The 23,515-nt window shown below is 28.7% G+C and overlaps 2 protein-coding genes across 2 annotated transcripts; one reads left to right on the top strand and one right to left on the bottom strand.

Moving 5' to 3' along the window:
* Positions 1 to 10,056: 10,056 nt before the first annotated feature.
* LOC105138799 (uncharacterized) lies at positions 10,057 to 11,750 on the bottom strand. Its single transcript, XM_011045018.1, has 2 exons — positions 11,413 to 11,750; positions 10,057 to 11,294 (listed from the first exon to the last, which is right to left on the bottom strand). Exons 1-2 carry the CDS (start codon positions 11,654 to 11,656, stop codon positions 10,219 to 10,221), a joined length of 1,320 nt encoding a protein of 439 aa, XP_011043320.1. The 5' UTR covers positions 11,657 to 11,750; the 3' UTR covers positions 10,057 to 10,218.
* Positions 11,751 to 19,387: 7,637 nt separating this feature from the next.
* LOC105138820 (equilibrative nucleotide transporter 3-like) lies at positions 19,388 to 20,295 on the top strand (the record flags this gene model as incomplete). The annotated part of the gene is made up of 3 exons (XM_011045039.1): positions 19,388 to 19,560; positions 19,790 to 20,048; positions 20,134 to 20,295. Coding segments are annotated over 3 exons (573 nt in total), but the record flags the coding sequence as incomplete, so codon positions are not given.
* Between the last annotated feature and the right edge of the window lie 3,220 nt (positions 20,296 to 23,515).

Genomic DNA, 23,515 nt, shown 5'->3' with positions numbered 1-23,515 from the left:
CCTATTTATAGGCAAGAGTGAGGGTATAATGGTCATAAATTTAGGAGGAATATATGCCTAACAACTCATCCTCCACTCATACTCCACCAATTACAACTCATCTCCCACTCAAATCCCATCAATTATGCCACCTAATTAAATGACTTTACAAATAATATCTTAAAATCTTACTTAACAACTTAAATAATAATATAAATAATATCTTAAAATCTTACTTAACAATTTAATTTTTTATATTAAAATAGTTTTTTTGATATAATATTATCAAGTGATTAATAGTTTGAATTTTATTATCACTAAAGAACTTTTACTTAAAAAACATATTAAAAAATAATATAAATTTTATTTTTAAATTTTATTTAATAATTTTAAATTTTAAATTAAATTAGTTTGTGTTCTCATGTTTTACCCTTGCAGACTAGAATTCTTCAATTCATAGTAAAAGGGAATACTTTGTAACTCAGAAGATGGTATTTGCAAAAAAATTCTATAGTAGACTTAAGAGCTTTTCTTCTCTAATTATTAAATTAAATTACACCGAAAAGAGGTGGACTAACTCTCCATTTAACTAGCATTTTATAGCGATTACCTCCACTTGTTCTTCATCAGAGCAGATCGCATGGATACATAAGCCAGTCCCTATCAATAGTGTGATAGGACACTGTCTCAGTAGATTCTGCATTTACTTTATGTTGATCCAGTGAAGAAATTCGACGCGTGATGGACAGAGGAAAAACACACATGAGGTGCCTGATTTATTTGAAATGGTATTAACGCTGTGGTGCAGGCCAGAACAAAGATAAATCCAATCGTAAAAAAAATATGTGTGATGCGAGTTTTTTTTTTATGATGATAAAAAATCTAGAATGCGTATTAAAATTTAAGTCATTTTATTTAATAAAATTAATTGATAATAATATGCACTAATAAACGTCTAGAAAAGATGGCAACCATTAACAAAAATTAATGTAGAATTTTAAGGGATGGATACAAATAAAGAAACATGATGTCAGCATGCATCATGTCATTTAATATTTTAACTTAATTACATGTTAATAATGTTTTTTTGTTTGGATGTTGTCTTTTCAACCCTCGCCTAACTCAATCAAGCTTAAGCATGAAATAATAAAATATTCAAGGAAAAAAATTGCAAGAAAAAAATAATTTAAATAGCAAAATGAAAAGACAATACCATATTAAATTGACTCCAACAACCCGGTCTAAATGTGCAGTCATCTTACCCAGTTTAGCCGACCTTCATTTCCTTTCTTTCAATTGGACTTTCATTGGATTCAACTATGATAAAGTTTAGGACTAAACTACAAAGCGACAAAAAATTGGACTAATTGTTCTTTAATTGGACTAAACTAAGGACCAAATGGAAAAAAATAAAATTTAACTTCCCTTCCCTTACTTTCTCCTATGTTAAATTAGTCTTTAACGGGTTGAAGTTTATGGTCAAATTAAAGAGTTATGAAAGACTTAGAGGCTATATTAAAAAAATTAATAATTATCAAAGAACCATGAACTAAATTTACAAAAAAAATGAGGGACCAAAAGTAAGAATGAGCCGGAAAAAAAAGTTACCATGGTTGTCCATAGTAATCTATGATGTATTATTCTCTATCACTATTATATATATAAACTAATAGTGTATATATATAAAAAAATTTATTGGTTGTTACAATTATCTGAATCCATTTTTACAAATAAAATAAATAAATAAATGATGGAAGAGTGAAAATGACGGGGAGACTAAGTTGTAGGGAATAAAATAATATAATAAAGAAAAATAATAAAATATGATAGGAATAAATATTTATATAAAAAAGAGATTTTGAAATCAATGAAAATATTAGATTATGTTTAAAATGGAAATGTCATGCTTTAGCCCAATCTAATAATAAAACTTTTGACTTTTTAGGATTTTCCCATGAGAAAGAAAAAATATGGTAGTTATTATAAAAATAAAAATACTGTATATTTAAAAATTAATTATTAAATAATAAATAATATAAAATATTAGAAAAATAAGTGAGAAGCATTTTGCTTGAAGAGAATAGGTCGAAAAAGAACTTTTATGCTATTAAATTCATGATAAAACTCATTGGTCTAAAATACTATAAAATCAATATGTATCCAAACTTTTGCATGTTATACTACCTTGAAAATGTTGAATAGATCGAGTGCAAGACATATAACTATGCATTCTTGTTACAAACCTAGAAGCTGTAAGGAAAAAACTTTTGTAATACATAAAGAACTTAGATGCTTCTTAATCACAACTAAATTGCAAAAGTTATTTATGTTACTAAAAATTGTTGAATATATGATATGGCATCGATCACATGATGTAATAGAAGGAGTGATAGTGCATCCTTCTAATAATGAAGCATGAAAACATTTTAACAGTGTGCATCCTTACTTTTCAGCCGCATCAAGAAACATGTGTCTTGGATTATGTATAGATAATTTCAATCTATTCAGGTCATTTATTGCTCCTTCATCCCACTTAGATTTCAATCTGAATTTGTAGATGGAGATAGGATTGTATGTTAGACTCGATAGGAATCAAGTGTATAGACTTTTCAATACTATAACCAAGAACTTGCAAATGACCCATAGTGTCTCAACTGTTGAAAGCTCACAATTAATATTGAGCACTTAGTTTCAAGAGTTCACGACCTTACAACAATATATGACCAATCTCATTGAAAAATATGAGCGACTCTCTAAGAATTATGAACAACTCCCTTACTTTCTCCTATGTTAAATTAGTCATGAATGGGTTGAAGTTTAGGATGAAATTAAAGAGTTACGAAAGAATGAGGGACTAGATTAAAAAAAGTAATAGTTATTAAAGAGCCACGAACTAAATTTTAAAAAAAATAAGGGGCCAAAAGTAAAAATAGGCTAAAAAAACTTATCATGGTTGTTAATAGTAATCTATGAGTCGATCTATGATGTATCCTCTATCACTATTACATATAAAAACTAATAGTGTGTATATATATATATATATAAAATATTGGTTGCTACAATTATTTGAATCCATTTTTACAAATAAAATCAAATTTAAAAAATTGATGGAAGAGTGAAAATGATAGGGAGACTAAGTTGTAGGGAATAAAATAATATAATAAAGAAAAATAATAAAATATGATAGGAATAAATATTTATATAAAAAAGAGATTTTGAAATCAATGAAAATATTAGATTATGTTTAAAATGGAAATGTCATGCTTTAGCCCAATCTAATAATAAAACTTTTGACTTTTTAGGATTTTCCCATGAGAAAGAAGAAATATGGTAGTTATTATAAAAATAAAAATACTATGTGCATTTAAAAATTAATCATTAAATAATAAATAATATAGGATACTCGAAAAATAAGTGAGAAGCATTTTGCTTGAAGAAAATAGGTCGAAAGAAAACTTTTATGCTATTAAATTCATGATAAAACTCATCGATCTAAAATACTATAAAATCAATATGTATCCAAACTTTTATATGTTATACTACCTTGAAAATGTTGAATAGATCGAGTGCAAGACATATAACTAAGCATTCTTGTTAGGAACCCAGAAGCTGTAAGGAAAAAACTTTTGTAACACATAAAGAATTTAGATACTTCTTAATCACAACTAAATTACAAAAGTTATTTATGTCACTAAAGATTGTTGAGTATATGATATTGCCTCAATTACTTGATATAATAGAAGGAGTGATAGTGCATCCTTTTAATAATGGAGCATGAAAACATTTTAACAATGTGCATCCTTACTTTTCAGCCGCATTAAGAAACATGTGTCTTGGGTTATATATAGATGATTTTAATCTATTCAAGTCATTTGTTGCTCCTTCATCTCACCTGGATTTCAATCTGAATTTGTAAATGGAGGTAGGATTGTATGTTAGACTCGATAGGAATCAAGTGCACAGACTTTTCAATATTATAACCAAGAACTTGCGGACGACTCATAGTGTCTCAACTGTTGGAAGCTCGCAATTGATATCGAGCACCCAGTTTCAAGAGTTCACGACCTTACAGCAATATACGACCAATCTCACTGAAAAATGTGAGCGACTCTTTAAGGATTATGAACAACTTTTTTTTATAGTTTAAAATATTTTATTGTTTAAAAATATATTAAAATAATATTTTTTATTTTTAAAAATTATTTTTAATATTAATATATTAAAATAATATAAAAATAAAAAATAAAAATTTTAAATAAAAATAAAATTTAAATTTGCACCAATTTTAATTGTTGCAGGAAATTCTATTGTTAAGGACAAAGACAGCCATGAGACTTAAATTTAATAGCTAAAAGTATACTTGGTAGTATTTGATTACTGTTTATAATTAAAAAGAAAACAAAGAAAATTGACGAAACATATCATCTTATACTTTCTGTTTTTATCATGCATGAATGCATTTCAAAATTATTTTATATAAATTATGTCTTTAAATTTTATTTAATAAATTAAAATTTTAAAGTGAGATAAAAAAAATTTATATGTTGAAGTTTTAATGATCAAATTATTATAAATTTAAATCTCATTAATTATTGTATATCACTCCTTTAAAGAATTTTTATTTGAATTTATTGATTTGTTTTTTTTTTTTGTCAAATGCATACCAACAAAACTAAAATCAAACTTGAGATAATTTCAAAATGATCTTCATTCATAATGTTTTAAGAAAATTGGTTTATAAATCCTAGATGTGGTGAGTGATTATCAATTGAGATAATTATTGTAGAATTTCAAAGAACTTTTTCTTAAAGATAGGATTTGAAGTATATTTAAAAAAAAATTATTTTAATTTAATAATTTAAATTATTATGTATCTTCTTAAGTGAAAATTTTTTGAACTTAAAATATGTATAAATTTATATTATTTTATGTTTAATTTTTATCAAATAAATAATGATGATGAAATTTAAACTTATAACTGTTAATCATCAAAATTTTAATATTATATTAAATAATTATTTTAATTTAATAGTTTAAACTATTAAATAAAATATCAAAATATAAATTATATTATTCTCTAATATATAAAATATAAAATAACAGAAACATTTAAAAAACGAAAAAAAGAAACCTGATGATTAGACGGTCTTATCAATTCCTTTTTGCTCTTTCCCGCTTTGTGGTAAGTGCCTTCAGGCCTCTTTTATCATTGCAGTCTTCGATCATTATTGTACTCTGCTCAAAGCAGCTTTGCATTCATCTTTAGGACATGCAGAGCATATAACATTACATTTACAAATAAAGATGAACAAATTTATTAGTAGCATAGTATTTTAAAAATATATTTTACTTTAATATCTATTAAAATATTTTTTTATTTTTAAAATCAATACATTAAAATCTTAATATCTATTAAAATATTTTTTTATTTTAAAATCAATACATTAAAATAAAATATTAATTTAATATTTTTTAAATTAAACATATTTTTAAAACACATTCAAAAATAAAAAGTATGACACTCGACCGTTTAAATTTTGAATCTCCTCTTTCTGTCAAATACCTTGCCTTAAAATCAATCCATTTAATATTCAAATCATCTAATTTCTCTTGGCGCACTTGAAATCATATCATTTACCGAAATTATTGATTGTACTTTCAAATAACGGTGAACCAACAAAAGTTCTAATGATTTAAATGATTGCATATCGTTAAAAAATGTTATAAATGATCATCATTCGGGATCTATTTTATATTTTAAAATACTAGCATGCTCTTATACATTATAATAAATTAATATTTTATCTATATTTTTTAGTGTCACTTGGATGCTTTACTTTTCAATCATAATTAATAAAGGTTTTTTAAATTATAAAAGTTGGCCACTTAGTGTTAACTAAATGGAAAAGATGACATGAGAGAGAAATTAAATATAATTTTAAAAAAAACTTTGAATGAATATTTTATGCAATATATTTATTATTATTAAAAAACTTTGAATGAATATTTTATGCAATAGATTTATTATTTTTTTTTTTGTTTTGATCACATGTAAGATGTTTTATAAAATTTAAATTAAGATTTATATTGCATATTTTTAGTTGAACACAAAATAAAATAAAAAATAATTATGATATCTAATCAATATAGATATATTTTAAGACCCTTTAAATTATTTAAGAGATTGTTTTAATATAGAGATTAAATTATGTTTCATTTGCTTTCTTACTATTTTTTAGTCAATTCCTTTCTCATTAAAAATATCAAATTATGTGATATAGTTGTAGTTTTTCTAAAAAAAACAAAATCACGTATCTTTACAAATTTTTAGGTAACTTTTATGATTGTGATTTAAAAAAAAATAAGTTTTTTTAAAATTATGATTAACTGATGTTAATTGAATTTAGATATGTGTTTGATAAAAGTTATAGTTAAAGTTTATATGCAGCAAAAAATATATATGAAATGTTTGGTAGTTGTTTGATTGTGGTTGCTTTTCAAAGTGTTTTTTACTTGAAAATGCATTCAAATAATATATTTTTATTTTTTAAAAATTATTTTTGATATCAACACATCAAAATGATATAAAAACACTTAAAAAAATATGAATCTAAAACAAAGAAAAAAAATAAAAAAAATTCTATTTTTTTAAATCATTTTTAAAATACAAAAACAAACAGTGTTTTACAAAACTCAATTAAAAAAACATATAAAAACTGCTTCACGAAAATTATATTTCAAACTTAAATTTTGAGTGGATCTCACAATATAAAACATAGTTTTTATAGTTCTCAAGTACTTTGCTATACTTTTAATACTCCAAACATAAAAACATGTACAAAACAAATGCAGCCTAAATCTCCAATAATTATTTTTTTAGTTGTGAAAAAGCAATGTATTAGTTGCCTATATCTAAAATTAATTATTGGTCTTTTGAATATCATACACAGTTTTTTGTTACTGATTCACTCCACAATTCTTTTAGTTTTGAGCAAATCCAGTACTATACATTTATAAAAATCTCTGCAAAAATGAATTAGCTGTTTTAAATTGTATTGAAAATATCATTCTAAAATACGGGTTGGTTCTCTTAAAACAAAGGCATGCACATATTGAACAGTAAAGCACATGCTGATATATATCAGCCCCCGTGTTTTGATCACTGGATCAACATTTCAAAACCAAGAGAATGCGCGTGAAGACGAAAGAAATGAGCTTTCAACACAATCAATCAATGGCTAAAACACATACAGTTGCTCATACCAGCCATTCCCTGATCATGCTGGCCCAAGATCTTAATCTATTCACTATAGACGAGACCCATAAGATCATTTAGGAGATTAACATCGTTTATCTTGGGAAGGAAAAATCGCTTAGTAGACGAACATGGCTTCAAAAATACCGTTCATAAACAATGATTTCGCAATTCAAAGGGCCATGATGACTGATTTACTTGACACCAAGTGATTTAGTGACCCTAGATGCTCGTATGCGACAATAATACAAGAGATCATCATTTTCTATAAATGTATGATTACCAAGTAAAGTAGGATTTGATGAGCAAAGACATAGAAGATAGGAACAGAGAATAATCCAAAAATAGGTCTAATCTTGACCCAACTTAATTTAGCCTAGAGAATGTACCTTTCGTTACATTTTACCCTTTCTTCCTTCTTTAATTTCCCATGTATATATTAATTGTCTTTCTTCTTTGTGCCCCCAATGATTCTCTCCAGCTCATTGGTGCAAGAGAAAGCCCTAAAGCTGGTAAAAATCCCCGTTTTTACACTCGTTGGGAAACCAAAAAGCTTTTGCTTTTCCTTTTCTGTCTCTCAGGCTTCTCCACCCCTCTTTCCATATGCAAAGTTAACTTTCATATATTCTAGTATTTGTGTCCAGCAACATGTGCATGTCATTACTTGCCATGATTTTAGAGAAAAGTATAGCTCGTTTGGGTTTTTTATGCTGTTGTGTTCAGAGAAACAGAGATTAGGTGAAGCTTAGATGGGAGAGACATTCATGTGAGAGTATGAGTGAATGGTTGCACCACGCCCTTCACCCCATGCAGATAGCAGCATCATTATTAACGTTCTTACAGTCAAAGCAAAGCCCTGTTCATCCGGTCTATGTTTGGGACAAAATCATGGAATTGTCACCACTATTTAAGCTCTTTTGGCTAGTTATGCATGGCATATACCATATAGTGCTTGCTATGTAGGAGAACCGTCAACTTTTATTCTACTAGCTTGTAAATTCATGATTATGCATACAATAGCACCTCGAGCAAGAGTATAAAAGTCGATGGATATTGTCTTATACGATGCTATAATACCAGATTAATTAACTAGTGAAATCAAGTTATTTTAATCAAATCAATTCATGATTGATATAAGACAAATTACTCAAGGGGAGGAATAGAGGAAGAGCTACAAGTTGTGGACTGCAAACTTTTTTTTATTTATGTGGGGTGTCCGGGTCAGCTTGCGTGCACCACGACTAATCCACACGTACTGCAAACTTGTTCGGGCTGTGAAGAGCTACAAGTTGTGGACTGCAAACTTGTTCAGGCTGGTCAATACTTTGTGTTGAGATTTCAAATAAAAAAAAGAAAGGAAACAGTAGTGGACAAAGAAAATTATACAGCACAGAAACAAACCACTAAAGTTCAAAAAAATATCTTAAATTACAAAGCCAATAATGGTATGATATTATACATATTGACATGGGCTAATATTTTCATACCAAAACAGATGATTCAGTGTATTTTGGATTTTGTTGTGGATCAGAAAAACAATTTGAAGAGGCGATTCTCTCACGGGAAACTATGCTGCCTGCCGGCTCATTTAGATTATTATCTCAAAATAAGTAAATTGATATAGAGAACACATATTTAAAAATACATAAATTAACTTTAAGATTATCCCATATCTGTTTCTTCAAATAAATGTTATTTTTATTATTTTCGTCTTCGTCTCTTCTATAATGTAATACTAATCAATCAAAATCTTATTTTGAGAAACTGTATATGACCATGCATGTGTTTTTACAGGATTAGACTAGTTCCGGGATGACTTGGCAGATTTTCATTGGTCAAAACTGACCCTTTCCAACTTTCATCTGCAATCGCAAACACAAAGTTCTCGATCAGAAAGTTTTGAACCGTAACATAAGCCTCAAATTTAGTAGCTATCTTTTTGTATCATGAAAGTTGCCCAACAGATCAAGATTCTATCTTAGACCTAACCTTTACGTCCTTAGACTGCCGGGCTGGGCTTCAGGCCCATCTCAGCATTCAACTGTGGTGCTATAAGGGACTAAAGCAGACCACTTGTCTATGTAGTTCTTTTGGTTTTTTTTCATGAGGTGCTAACCATCAGGGATACATGAGCTGAGAAAAGGAGAAGGAAGAAGAAGAAGAAAGGCAAGTTTTTTATGCTACAGGGAATCATAGATGTCTGAAAAGAGACTAAGTTATCAAATTATTATGTCTTTTTATTTTTGATAGTTTTCTTGGATCTGACTCGATGGAGTTTTACAAGGCCAATCCAAGTTATTAAAAACCCGATCAAATCATCATCCAAGTTTTGCTACAAATTAGTAAGATATAACTCAGAAATGAAATCATGAATTAATCATATGAAATCATGCCAAGATAAATAACTATAAAAGGGAGTGGTGTTTCCATTCATCATGAGGACAATTAATAATTGTTTTGTTCGTATAAAATAAACCTTACAAAAAATAAAAACAGCTAGAACATCTGCACCTCAGCTGACAGTTAGACCACTTTGATGAATATTCAGGAAAAAGCCAGCATCAAGCTACCAGAGTCGAGTGAAATGATAAAAATAAACAGACTACTTCCAAATGATTTTCAATCTTATCCTGCACAAGCCAAAAGAAAAGAGGTACGTAGTGGAGGCTGGTGCAAGGAGGAACGCACCGCCCCCTCCTCCACTTAGTCAAACATGAATGGGATGGGTGTGCATTCTTGTCTTCTGCACACAAAAATCACAAACAGCAGTGGCACAAAAGCTAAGTAGTTTAATATAGGAAATTTAAGTAGGATGCTACTCATTCCAAATCATTTTACTGTGTTAACAAAAGAAAAGCAAGAAAAATTCTAATAATTACAAGCCAAATTATTTATAGCTCTTTATCACAAAATTTACATAACCAGGCGCCATGGCTGGTACAAAAAAGGATATGTTTTGATAGCATAGGACGTAAAAACAAAATTTAGATGTTTTCTGTTTTGTAGATTTTGTCAGAATTCCGTCTCCTGGGGTATGTATCAGATGCGGTCCTTTTCAAATCTTCCCCGCTCTGAATCATCGTACCTCGATGCCCTTGAACCATACCCGAACTTGCATTACGAACTCCATAATAAACCTGTTGATTCATACCATCTGGAACCACTCTTGTTGTAGCATCATACCGATCCATTGTTGCCACGGGCCTCATTGCCTCGCCACTATACACTTGACCCGTCCCCGGAACAGCTTGGTGGTAACCAATCGGCATTTGCTCCGTTGGGATCTGATATTGTTGAGCATATGGAGCCCGCATTTGAATGGGATGAACCGGAATGTTCCCCGGTGAAATCGTACCTGGAACATAATAAACCGGCATTTGCTGTACTGGACTACCCGGATAAAGAGAATCCGGAATATAATGCATGACTGGATTGCTTGGATATCCAGGTGATTGGGTGATTGGTGGTGTCTCAATCGGGTCACAATAACCCTCAACTGAATTCCGCTTCGCACGTACCGTTACTGCCTCCAGGTCATCGGGTTCGGTCTTAACGGGTGGAAGAACCGGAATTGAAGGCACTGCAGGCACAACTGATGAAGCTGAGCTATATGGGTAAGAAACAACCGGGGCAGGAGAATCTGGATCAGAAGCTGAAACATTATCGTTCATAACGAATCTGGACTTCAGTTTGGGTTCACGAGGAATGTTGCCCTCATCCGAATTCTCCAAACCGAATAGATAATCGGGTACTTCAGAAACAATTGAAGAAGCCTCAGACCTTCCACGTTCAAGCCTGCTAGAGCCCGAATTAAGAGCATCAAAAAACCAGTTTTCCCGGTTAGTTGATCCATCAAGAAGTGAACTAATACTACTTGATCTTGACTCATCTGTTGCAGAGAACAGAAATAGCCTAAGCCGAGCCGAACGTGGATTTTGATTATGTAAAATACGATCATATTCATCCATCATGTTCTCAACATCCTCATCAGTAGTAACAGTTATCAAAGCATCAAGATCTTCATTCGGTAGTTGATACTTGACACTCAAGTTACCAATTCCTGAGACAAATAATATTATAAACGAATCGGATCAGCGATATAGAATTAAATATTTATTTCATTAATCCTTTCAAATATATATAAAAAAAAATGAGTACTTAATTTTAATTTGAAGCACCTGACAATTTTGATAACTTAGTGATGAGAGTAGAGAAGGTTGTAGAGCGGTGGACAGCAACTATGCGCGTGTCACCGCCAACATATCGGAGCTGATTGTCATGTGGGCGGGGGAGAATTTTCCCTCCAAAGCTGCACATGAAGCGCACACGTGGATCATGCGACACTTGGTAACCGGGCTGAGGAGAAGAGACTACAGAATCTGGAGCGCCTGAGTCCATTTCTGATGGATGGAGTGATGACATGCCTGATGAATGATATTACAATGAGTTTGCTAGAAAAAACAAGAAGCCTGTAATGTAGTAAATGTAAAAGAAAGACAATGTTGTGCTGCTTTGAATTTATTTAGGATGATTGTAGAATGACATGGACGGGGACCGACTTACTTTATATGATCATGATTTGGGATTTATTTTTTCTTTTGATAGTTGAAAACAAACATCTTGATGATGATGTTCCTTACCTTGTAAGGAAAAAGGGCTTCATCAGTTGATGGGATTTGATCATACATTTGCATTTCTTTTGGTGGTCGAGTGGTGGTGGGAGTTTGGGCGGTGAGATTATTTCTGATCCATTTGTTATTTCTTGCATAAAGTTTTGTCAAACAACTGTGCAAAGGAATCTCTCATATGCAGTGGTTTTTGTCAAGATTCATACATCAGAAGTTGGCATTGCCAAAATTGGTATTGGTCAATACTACAATCAAGCAGTGGACAATTTCCTAATCCAATTCACTTTGATCACATCACAATGATATCATTCATTAATTAGTATCTGATTAATAGCCATTCCGCTTAGGTCCATTATTGGGTTCAAGGTAGGTGATGGCAGTAACAATTGATTTTAGACCGATTCTTGGCTAGGTATTCCAACCCCCTTTCAAAACTTATTTCCTAGACTGTATAATCTATCTCTCCAGCAATCAATAAGTCTTGCAGATGTGTATAGCCCGGTTAATAATTTAGTTAACCTATCTTGGAGGAGAAATCTTCGGTGATGTGAACTTTTTATGCAAGAAAGTTTAATTATAGAGGTGGAGCGTAATTTAGTTTTCTATTTAGGTGGACATAGAAACGTATGAAAATTTAATAATTCCAGCAATTATTCAGTTTATTCAGGTTTCCAACTCCTAGATAGCCTATATGTTTTCAGGGGCCCTTCCTTTTTTGTTTTGCTCTGGAAAAGTTTTGCTTCTCAAAACAACATTAAGAGTTTTTTTAACTGAGAGGGGGGTTATTAACTACGAGGATGTCTTTTCTTTTCTTTTCTTTTCTTGAAGAAGATTGAGATTATAAATCACCTATATTTTATCACTGTACTATTACCTTAAATGTTTTGGATAGATTCATGTATTGGTTCGAGTGTTTAAGTTGTTTGTTTAGAAACCCTAATTAGAATCTTCAAGAATGGTTCGAGTTGGTCAAGATAACTTTCAGCGTTAAGCTATTGTTTTTTCTCTACAAAAACTTTTATTGATCTATCTGAATAGCTCGCAATCGAATCCAACTCCTATTAGAGTACATGACTCGTAACTGAAATGTGAGTTTTTACTTTATTTTTTATTATTTAAAATCTTTAGTTAAAACTTTTAGGATCTGATCTATTTAAAAATTCTAAATGTATCTTGAACTGAATTTGCTCCTTTTCACACTTTCCCTCTTGTAAACTCTCTTGTCATTCAATCAACATTTATTTAATGGTGCTGCTTTATATAAAACTTCTACTCAATTACTATAAAAGACAAGTATTTGATTATTATAGCAACTCAATCATGAGCTCTAATCAGAAATAATCAATCCAGGGAGTAGTTTGCTTCTCTCCATTAGTATAATAGAAGGGGGAGTTAGCAGGTCCATGTGGGGTGATGAACTCAGCATTTTATTCTAAACTGGCATGATATTAATAAAATTTATTTTGCTCTCCTAGCAAAGAATTAACATAAGGTGAAAGGGGCTTGTCATGCATCCGTTCCAAGGTCTTTCATTCAATGATTTGCTTTAGAAGCTCGTCTCGATTCATTTCTTATATAAGGTTTATGGCTATATTTGTTTTCTGATATTTATGTTTCAAGAAATTATTTTTTAAAATTTTTTATATTTATTTGCTATTAGAAAAGTTGATTAATGAAAAATAATTTTCAAAAAATATTTTTCAGTTAAAGAAAAGTTTGTCTTGATTTTCAGGAAAGCGTTTTCCTGAAAAATTTGGACGGAAACACTTTCCGAAAGTTGTAAAAAATTTAGAAATATTATATTATTTGCTGATTACATCAAATTTGATTCGTAAGCTTTTAATTGATATATATATATATATATATATATATATATATATATATATATATATATATATATATATATATATATTATTTTGAATATTTATTTTTCAATTTTATTTCTTAAAATTTCATTTTTATATTAACTTTGGTCTCCATTTTTATAACTGATATTTGTTTTTTTCTATTATTTTTTATTAATTTTTTTATTTATCAAATTTGATCCTCATTCTTTTGATTATTATTTATTTTATTTGAAATAATTTATGAAATTATATTTTTTTAATTTTATTCTCATTCAAATTTTTAATTTGTAAGATTTGTTTCTCATTATTTTAATAAACTTGAGAAAAATAAAATATTAATAAGTTATTTTTCAGTTCATTTTTCATAACATAACCAAATATTGAAAAGGGTTTTCTAATTTATTTTTCATAACACTACTAAATATCGAAAAATAATTTATTTTTTAGAAATTTATTTTTTTCAAAATTCACTTTAAAAAAAATAACTTTCTTGCAAACAAATAGAATTTCAGTGTTTATAGAGGTTTGATTATGATTGTTTTTTTTAATGTATTAAAATAATATATTTTTAAAAAATAATTTTTAATATCAATGCATTAAAATAATTTAAAATATTAAAAAAAATTAATTTTTTTAAAACACTGTTAAAACATAAACACAAATAAAAACATAAGATTTTCCTTTCGGCTTTTAGTTGCTGTTAAGTTTGACACAAAGGGCAATCAGAGCTCCGCCGGGTCTAGACCACCTGATTGAGGTCCCACATGTGTACAGGTGACCTTGCGTGATTGGGGTTTTTTATGACGTGGTGGCTAGTCACCAGGTTTTCTTCTGCTAACCCCACTCGATTTCGTCAACGATTTAAACTGATGCCTTTCCACTTGATAGTATTGAGTAAATTATAAATTAATTTTTTGCAAAATAAATTAAATAATCATTCTAGTTTAAAAAATTATTCATTCATTTTTTATTTGTGTTGACCACGCTTAATTCACTATTTTTTGTTTCAACGAATTTTTTTCCTCTTCAATTTTCCATTTATTTTATTTTATTTTTATTAAAAAAATTGAGAGAGAAAACCATGAAATGGATGAAAAAGATCAAATTATAAATACATTTAAAATATTTTGTCAATCTTTTTTTTCAAAGTAATTCCTAATAATTAACTAATAAATTAAATACTACTAATTACTTCCTTACCATAAAATCTTCCTTAAATATACCCTCCATCCTTGGTGAATTCAGCCACAACAATATATATATTTCACTGTAAATATCTTTAAAATAATTAATCCTTTAAAATAAATCTATCATTGGAAATTATATTTTGATTATTTATATTTAAATATAGTAAAATCCAATAACATCTAAATGTAAATAATATTTATTTTCTCATTGTGCATTAACTAGTAATATCAATTGTAATTGAAAAAATATATATTTTTTATTAGTATAGAATCCCGAATTAAATAGAAAAAAAATTATAAAATTCCACCTTGAAACTTTTGGGATACTTTATATGGGCTGAGGTCCCCATTGCCAAGTTTGGGAATGGTGATTAGGGTTGAGAATACGTTAATTCTCTCTGTTGCCTAAAGTAGTGGAAAACTGCTCGTTAATAACTAATTAACATGCCAAGTATATAGCAAGTGCCTGAATTAGTGAAATAATTATTCACTGAAAAAGATATTAATAAATAATATATTCGACTTGGATGCACCTGGGAGTGCTGATGCGAAAGAAGATACGGATGCATTGGCCAACTCGGCCAGTTGTTAGATGCAAGAAATCTATGGTCGAGCGTGTGAAAAAGGGTCTCCCCGTTTGCTGTCCACTCGTGCAGGTAAGCATGCCTTCTCACCTACTCGAGGTTGTAGCCTAATAATCAAAAAGATTTGTTTTTAATTTTTATATTTGGGTTCAATCATTTTGTATATATTGATTATTCTTGTGATATTTTATTTATTTATTAAACTTGTAAAATATTTAATGAATTCAAATATTAGTTATGATGTATGTAAGATAACCTAATATCTCTAATTATCCAAAAAAAAACAAGTATGCCCCATTGCCTACCGTCACAGTAACCATACCTTGATTCGAAGGGTTTTTTTTTATGGGGATAAAATAAAAGAGGAGAAAAGGTGGGAGAAAAGAAAATAAGGAAAAGGAAAGGAAAATATTAAAGGAAATTCGTTTTTATTAAAAAAAAGTTAAATGGAAGGAAAGAAAACATAAGGAAAAAAGGAATGAAAAATTGCGAAGGATATAATTAATATTACGTGCATTTGGTTTAAACTAACAAATAGCTTCTATGACCAATGTGATTTGTAGAGGTGATATCGGCCGATTTTGGGATATTAATTACTTAATTTCATGCTCCAGACGAGTAAAAAAAAAAAAGTCTCGGGTTCAATAAATTTGGAGATATTCTTGGTTAAAAAAAAATTAAAATAGCTTACACGTTTTTTACTCGCTCACCAAATTTGAGAGATTAGTAAATGTGGGTATATGTAGAATTATAATTTATTTATTTTTTCTATTTTCTATTACCCAACCTTTTTGCTAAGTGAAAATTTCTTGTAATTTGTGTTGTCTGTCTTTAATAATATTCTCTCTCTTTTTCTAAAGTGAATGCACTACAATTTCCATGTCCTTGTCAACAAAGGGGAAAACAACAAAAACAAAATCATTTTGTATTTTGCGTGTTCAATTATGGTTTACCAATACCGTATAGATATCAAGTGATTTTGTGGTTAATGTAAAATAATTATTTTAATTTAAAAATTAAAAATTTATGTTAAATAAGATTTTAAAATATAATTTATATTATTTTTTAATATATTTTTCTAAGTAAAAGTCTCACTATTAATTATATTTTAATTAAAAAAATTGTAATAGTTTAATAATTAAAGTTTTGATATTATATTAAAAAATTAATTTATTATAAAAACTTAAATTTTTAGATAATATTTTAAGATATAATTTATATTATTCTATAACTATTAAAATATATAGTAATGCAATAACCATTTTAATTCAAGTAGTTATGAATTAATTTTTAATCATGTTAATTTGTATTATTATTATTATTATTATTATTTTGCAATAAAACCGCATGATTCCTGAAATCAAGTTTAGTTTTCAGTTTCATTAAAGTTAATGGAACGCCCCTCGATGGCCTACGTCTCATTTTGGTTGATGTTGAAATGCATGTATATATTATTAGTTTGTTATGGCTAGTGGAGATTGATTAAGGGAATATATTGCTATGGTTGTGACAAAAAGATAAGAGAAGGGGACTTCCATGGCTTTGTCCATGTTGGCCGGTGACTTGCTGAAATTCCATTGGAGTAAGAAAAAACCAATGCATAAAGCGTCCTGGGCCAGAGAAAGCAGGGCAAAAAGCTAGCCCTAAAAGGTGATAAAGAAACGTAGAAAGCAGCCTTCTGCATCTTTCGTCCTAAGAAGATAATCCCATCGTTTTCAAGAAGAAGAAGAAGAAGAAGAAGAAGATGCTAGCATGATGTGTCTCGGAAGGGATTTTGGCATTTTTTAGAATTTACCAAACATTAATTTTGTATTTTTTTCACTCCTCACTTACGTGACATTATTTAAAAGAAAAGGGTAATTTATTTGAGTTTGAGTTTGGGTTTGACCTTTCTCAGTCTTGTTTCTCTCTTCTCCGACCCGTAAATGGAACCAAAGCCTTCTATTTTTCAAGAACAAATCACCTTTCTCTTTGTAAGTAGGTAGGCTAAGAAGCTTCGGCCTAGGACAAAGAAAACTCTATGCTCATTTTGGAGATCTCTGCAATGGGCTCGTTTTCTAGATAATAACTTGTGAAGTGGTTGTATTTTGTAGTTTTGGAAATTTAATTATTCTTTTTAAATCAATACATAGATTTTAAAATAACGTGCATGTTAAGTGACGATGTAAATGATATTGACTGTAAATCTTTTATTTAAAAAAAAATCAATTCACGTATTTTTTTTTATAATTTCTTGACTAATATAAAAGGTGAATTAATATCCAACTTGATGATTTATTTTATTAACTCTTTTTTATTTATATCAGCGGGCAACATGGACAGAGAGAGGATCTACATTATGGATAGTGTATGAATTATTTAATCAAACTAAAACACTCTAGAGGATTTCAATCAAGACAATTCAAAAGTAGAAATATATTAGGCTAAAAAGCAGGTAGCATCTTCCAAATGAACGACCACCATATGGTCCATGCACGATCGGAGCAAATACCTTGAGATTCCTCGCCAATAATTGCCGTTTATTTGAAGATATTAGCTGACAAAATACATTATGCGAGCTTCGGCCAACATCAATGAGACCACACACAAAGGAGGGTGGCTTTCCTGTATAGATGCTGTGGGATCTTCCTGACTCGGGCTAGCCTCAAGTTTAGAAAGTGTTGATAGAAAAAAGCATGCATGTTCTTGACAATTAATTAAAAAGTACAAATAATACCATGTATAATATTTATATTTCAAGATATAAATGCAAAAATCATAAAAGATAATTAAATATAAATCATACGAAAAAAAAGAGAGTTTAAGTTATCGAGCACGCTAAATTAATAAATAAATAAATTATTTTATGTTTTTTTCTTCATGACCCAACTCAAGTTGAAGAAGTAACCGGTTTATGTACAATGGTTTAACTCTGGACCTACATGCATATGATGACTTAATTTGTCATGACATTCGTGCAATGGCATGTCAGATTGAGTGGCAATATTAATTGTTATTATCAATTTTATTTTATTTTTGTTAGTTGATGATTGTACACTTGTAATACAATATAAAAGATTAAAAGCTGGTTTTCTTTTATGTTTTAAACTTCTTAGTTTTAATTATTTTTTATTTTGGTATAAACTATTAAAAATAAATTTTTAATTTTGTAACTTATATTTTTAAATGTCAGTAATGTATGTGGTATCATTTAGACCTTTTAATTGGTGTATAAGAGTTGATCTCATCAAATTATTTTAAAAGAGTTATATTTAAACAAATTTTAATTAAGAGTTTATATAAGGACTAAAAAAACCTTTTTTAGTTAATTTGTTTAACCTTAAGGGGTGAATTCATGTGTGAAAGAATCTTTAGGAGGAACATTTACACTATTAAAACTTCAATGAAAAAAACTGGATTTACTATAAATCTTGGAGTGTAATTTGAAATTAATAAAAAAAATAAATGAACGAAAAAAGATGTGGATGTAAACCCATTCAAAAGAAAGTCATGCTTTTATGTGCGATATATATATATATATATATATATATATATATGAGGATTGATTTTATGGGTTTATACATATAACTTTTCAGCCATACCCAATCATATGGTGGATGTTACAATGGAAAAGATAGTGTAAATTTTACTGTTTAGTCCCTATAATTTTTAATATTTTTATATTTGGTCTCTATTATTTTAGGTGTTGACATTTCAGTTCTAAAATTTAATTTTTTTTAATCTATTTTAGTTCTTGAAAGTTGAGATAATAGTCCTGAGAAAAACAATCCCGAAAAAAAAGAGAGAAAAAGTTTTGGATCGGTCACATTCCGACAAAAGAAAAGACTGATATTGGCGTTAATAATTTCATCTTGGAAAAAGAACTTCTATAAAGGGAGTTTTATCTTCTATAAAGTCGAGATAATTATTCTTGCAGGCTGCTGATGTTGCCAAACCTCTGGAGCGATTGAGCAACAAACATCTAATCTTCCAGAATATAGATTATGCACTTGACCTGTATCTGATATACGTGTTGACATTGTCAATTTTCCCAGGATTCGTATTTGAAAATACTGGTAAACACAATTTGGGCAACAAATGGTATGTGCTCGTTCATGATGCAAATTCATTGTACTTGAGGACTGATTAATCTGTAGCATTTGAAGTGAGGCTTTCTCTTCTCCTCTGCAATTTCGATTTCCTTTCTGAATTTTCTTATTTATCTCGGACATTGAAAGACCTTTACATGTCCAAGTTTTGATCATGTTATGCTAGAAAATTCGCGATTTGGACTAGAACTTCTTAAGTCCCGTGATTGGGGATGTTTCAGGTACCCTCTTGTTCTGATTGCAATGTACAATGTGTTGGATCTTATATCAAGATACATTCCCCTTGTTCCAAGTTTGAAATTGGAGTCTAGGAACGGCCTCCTGATTGCAGTACTCTCTCGTTTTCTACTCATTCCTGCATTCTACTTCACTGCAAAATACGGTGATCAAGGATGGATGATCTTTCTCGTTTCTTTCTTGGGACTGACCAATGGCTATCTCACTGTCTGTGTTCTTACAATTGCACCAAGAGGTTACAAGGTTAGTTACCAATACCATGATGCTACAAATGTAATATTTTGGTGTGGTCACACATGACATTTTTTTCATGGTTTTCGTTTTGTAGGGGCCTGAAGCAAATGCGTTGGGAAATTTGCTTGTGCTATTCTTATTAGGTGGCATATTTTCAGGGGTTACCCTTGATTGGCTTTGGCTCATAGGCAAAAAGAAGGCCTTCTACAGTGCCAAATCTGCCTGCAGCTGGTAAACAAAGTTGGTCCTCTTTCATGAATGAAATGTTGGTTATATGTTGGATTTTTCAAAACATATATATTATATATAATAGTGAAAACAATAAATTTTTTTTAAAAAAATTAGAAGCTCTAAAGATCCTATTAGTTAGATCTAGAATTTAGGATTTATGTGACAAAATTGTTTTTTTTATTAACTTTGAATATTTATTATGAAGCTAAATTGTCATAAATCATAAATCATTCAAGTATCCAATATTTAATGATAATTCATATGAATTATCAGTGAGAATATTCTAAACGATAATGATTGTTATATTTTAGAGTGGATGGTTTATTTTTTTTTGTGTGTGTTTAAGTGTTTATGTATTATAATCTTATTCCTTATAGAAAATAAAAGACGTGATGGAAAATTTAAAATTTTTATAAATAGTAAAATATTAATTTAACCCCTAAATAACATCACATATATATATTATCTCAAGACAAGTTTTGAAAATTTATATAATTAAGTTTCAACTTGATTTTAATTTTAATTTATTGTATTGATTACATTATAGTCCTGAATTTTTAGAACTTCTTTATAATAAAATTGTATTTGATTAATCATCTTATTTTAATTTTTAACAAATAATTCTTATATTTGTGACCTATTAGATTCTCTAATAAGTTAGCATAAATGCAAATTATAATCCTAAATAAAATAGGATGAAATAAATTAAACAATTTAATTTATTATCATTTCAATAATTGATTCATTTATATTTAAGGAGTAAGTGTAATATCTAGCAACCTTTCATAATCTTCAAAATATTAAAAAAATCATAAATATTTTGTTATATGTGTGACCTGTTATATGTATGACCTATATATGCGACCTATTAGGTTCTTTAATAAGTTGGCATAAATATAAATTATAATCCTAAATAAAATAGGATGAAATAAATTTAAAAAATTTAATTTATTATCATTTCAACAATTGATTCATTTATATTTAAGGATCAAGTGCAATATCTAGTAACTTGTTATAATTTTTAAAATATTAAAAAAATCATAAATAGTTTGACTTAACTTTTTAATAATCAATTTCTTAGTGTAATTATTATCAATTCTTTAAAAATATTCTGATTTAGACATTATAACATTAAATATGTTTGTTTTATTAAATTATCTTAATTCTCATATTATAATATTGATTCTTTAAATAAGATTTAAAATTCTTTTCAATTTGAGAACAGATAGAATATATTTTTTCAAATTCACGCAAGGTGATGATCTGTTAATTAGTCAAATAACTTCATATAGTTTATGCTATACTTAGTATATGATCGTTTGTTATCCGTTATTAAATCAACATATAGTCAAAATCAAAACATAATATTTTTTATATAAGATAACTTAATGATCTCAAGTCTAATGATCATTTACACCACTATCACATAAATTTTTCCATAAATATAGGTGATCTTTTTATATAAAATTTGATTATGAGTCAGTTTGGTGCATATATCATCTTACAATTATCTCCATATTAGTTTTAAGAATCTCTCATACCTTAGATTATAAAAATAATTTTTTTTCATAAATAAAAGAATATAATTGACATTAGCCTCAATAACTCTAATAAATATTTAATTTAATATAATATTAACCAGAAATATTTAAGAGTAATATTTTAATATAACAGAAATCTCATAATTATAACAATTTTATAATTTTTTCTATAAAGTATTTTTATCTCATAAACTTTATCTACATTTTAAAATATTTATTAATTAAAAATAAATAAATATTAAAAATAAAAAATATTTATTAATAATAAGTATATTTTACATAATAAAATCAGTATAATATATAATCAATCAACGTACATATTCACTAGTAAATCATTCATTGCTAAGTCATTCCTCAATTTTCACAGCTACATAGTCACCCGCTGAAAACCTTACTCGTGAGGATGATTTTAATTTGTCAAGAGGAATTTAAAGAGCATATTTTAGATCCAAGCAAGCACACTATAATCTAGAAAACATGTGTTTTTTTTCATTATTTAGCAGATATCACACTATAATCTAGAAAATAACATTAGATTTTTTTAAATATTATTAATTTCTTATGATTCATTTTGATTCTGATGAATACAACTTTTACAAATTGATTCAATTTTTTTTTTTACTTAAATAAAAGATTTAGTATAAAATTCAATCAAAATTTTTATTTAATTAAAAGTTAATATTCTCAACTTTTAAATTATATATCCTAACTTATGCAAAATCTTCAAGAAGTTATTTTGAATCACTTTTAACAACACATTTTAGATTTAAAAAAAAAATCATTTTAACTTTTTTTTAATCATAGAAAAACAATTTTTAAACTATAACGCAAAATCAAGAATTATTTTTTAGAAGATTTTTAAACTAGAACTAAGCAAACTTTAATGTGTCACCTATGGCCTTTGATGATTAATCAACTCAAAAAATCTCCCATTTCCTTCACCAACCCCCCCACCCCCACCCAAAAAAAAAAAAAAACCCTCCAATTTTCTGGTTTTGGGCCTTTACGTTTTTTGGTCACAGGCGTAGAATTCAAGTTCGGGCTTCGGTTTAAAGGCTATATGGGTCCTGGGCGCACGCAGTCTGGTCTCTCCATGCATTGTAATGCAGAAAGCATAGACATGCGTGGAATGATACTCTCTTCATCAAGACTCCACATATAATCTGGAAGCTGCGTCCTAGACAGCATTTGGATGTTGTGCCGAGAAGACAAGACAGAATAATACATAATCATGTACTCATATTCCTTTTGTTTCTCTTCATACACCTGTAAAGTTCCTAATCTGAGACCTTAAAACTGGTTTAAGTTCTTAATTTATTTCATTAGTTACTTTTAATTTGTAATTAGAACAGACAGACTATAATCTGAGACCTTAAAACCAGTTGAATTAATTGTTTGATTCCAAACAATTAACATAGAATTTTTATCAAAGAATCATCTTACCTAAAAGGTTAAACTGTTAGGTGAGATTTTAAAATATAATTTTTATATTATTCTCTATGGGTTCAGAAAGGACTGTTAATCGATAACTGCTTGCAAGCAAGACTGACGCTGTAGGAGAATGGACATCGCTACTGTTACTAGCTATACAAGTCAAGCAAAGATACGAGACTCTAAGATATAATTTTTATATTATTTTCTAACAATTGGGTTAGAAAGGACTGTTAATCGATAACTGCTTGCAAGCAAGACTGACGCTGTAGG

Source organism: Populus euphratica, unplaced genomic scaffold (assembly GCF_000495115.2).
Source record: "Populus euphratica unplaced genomic scaffold, PopEup_1.0 scaffold159.1, whole genome shotgun sequence".
NCBI lineage: Eukaryota > Viridiplantae > Streptophyta > Magnoliopsida > Malpighiales > Salicaceae > Populus > Populus euphratica.
Note: the sequence above shows the minus strand (reverse complement) of the source record. Positions and strands in the feature narration are given on the sequence as shown.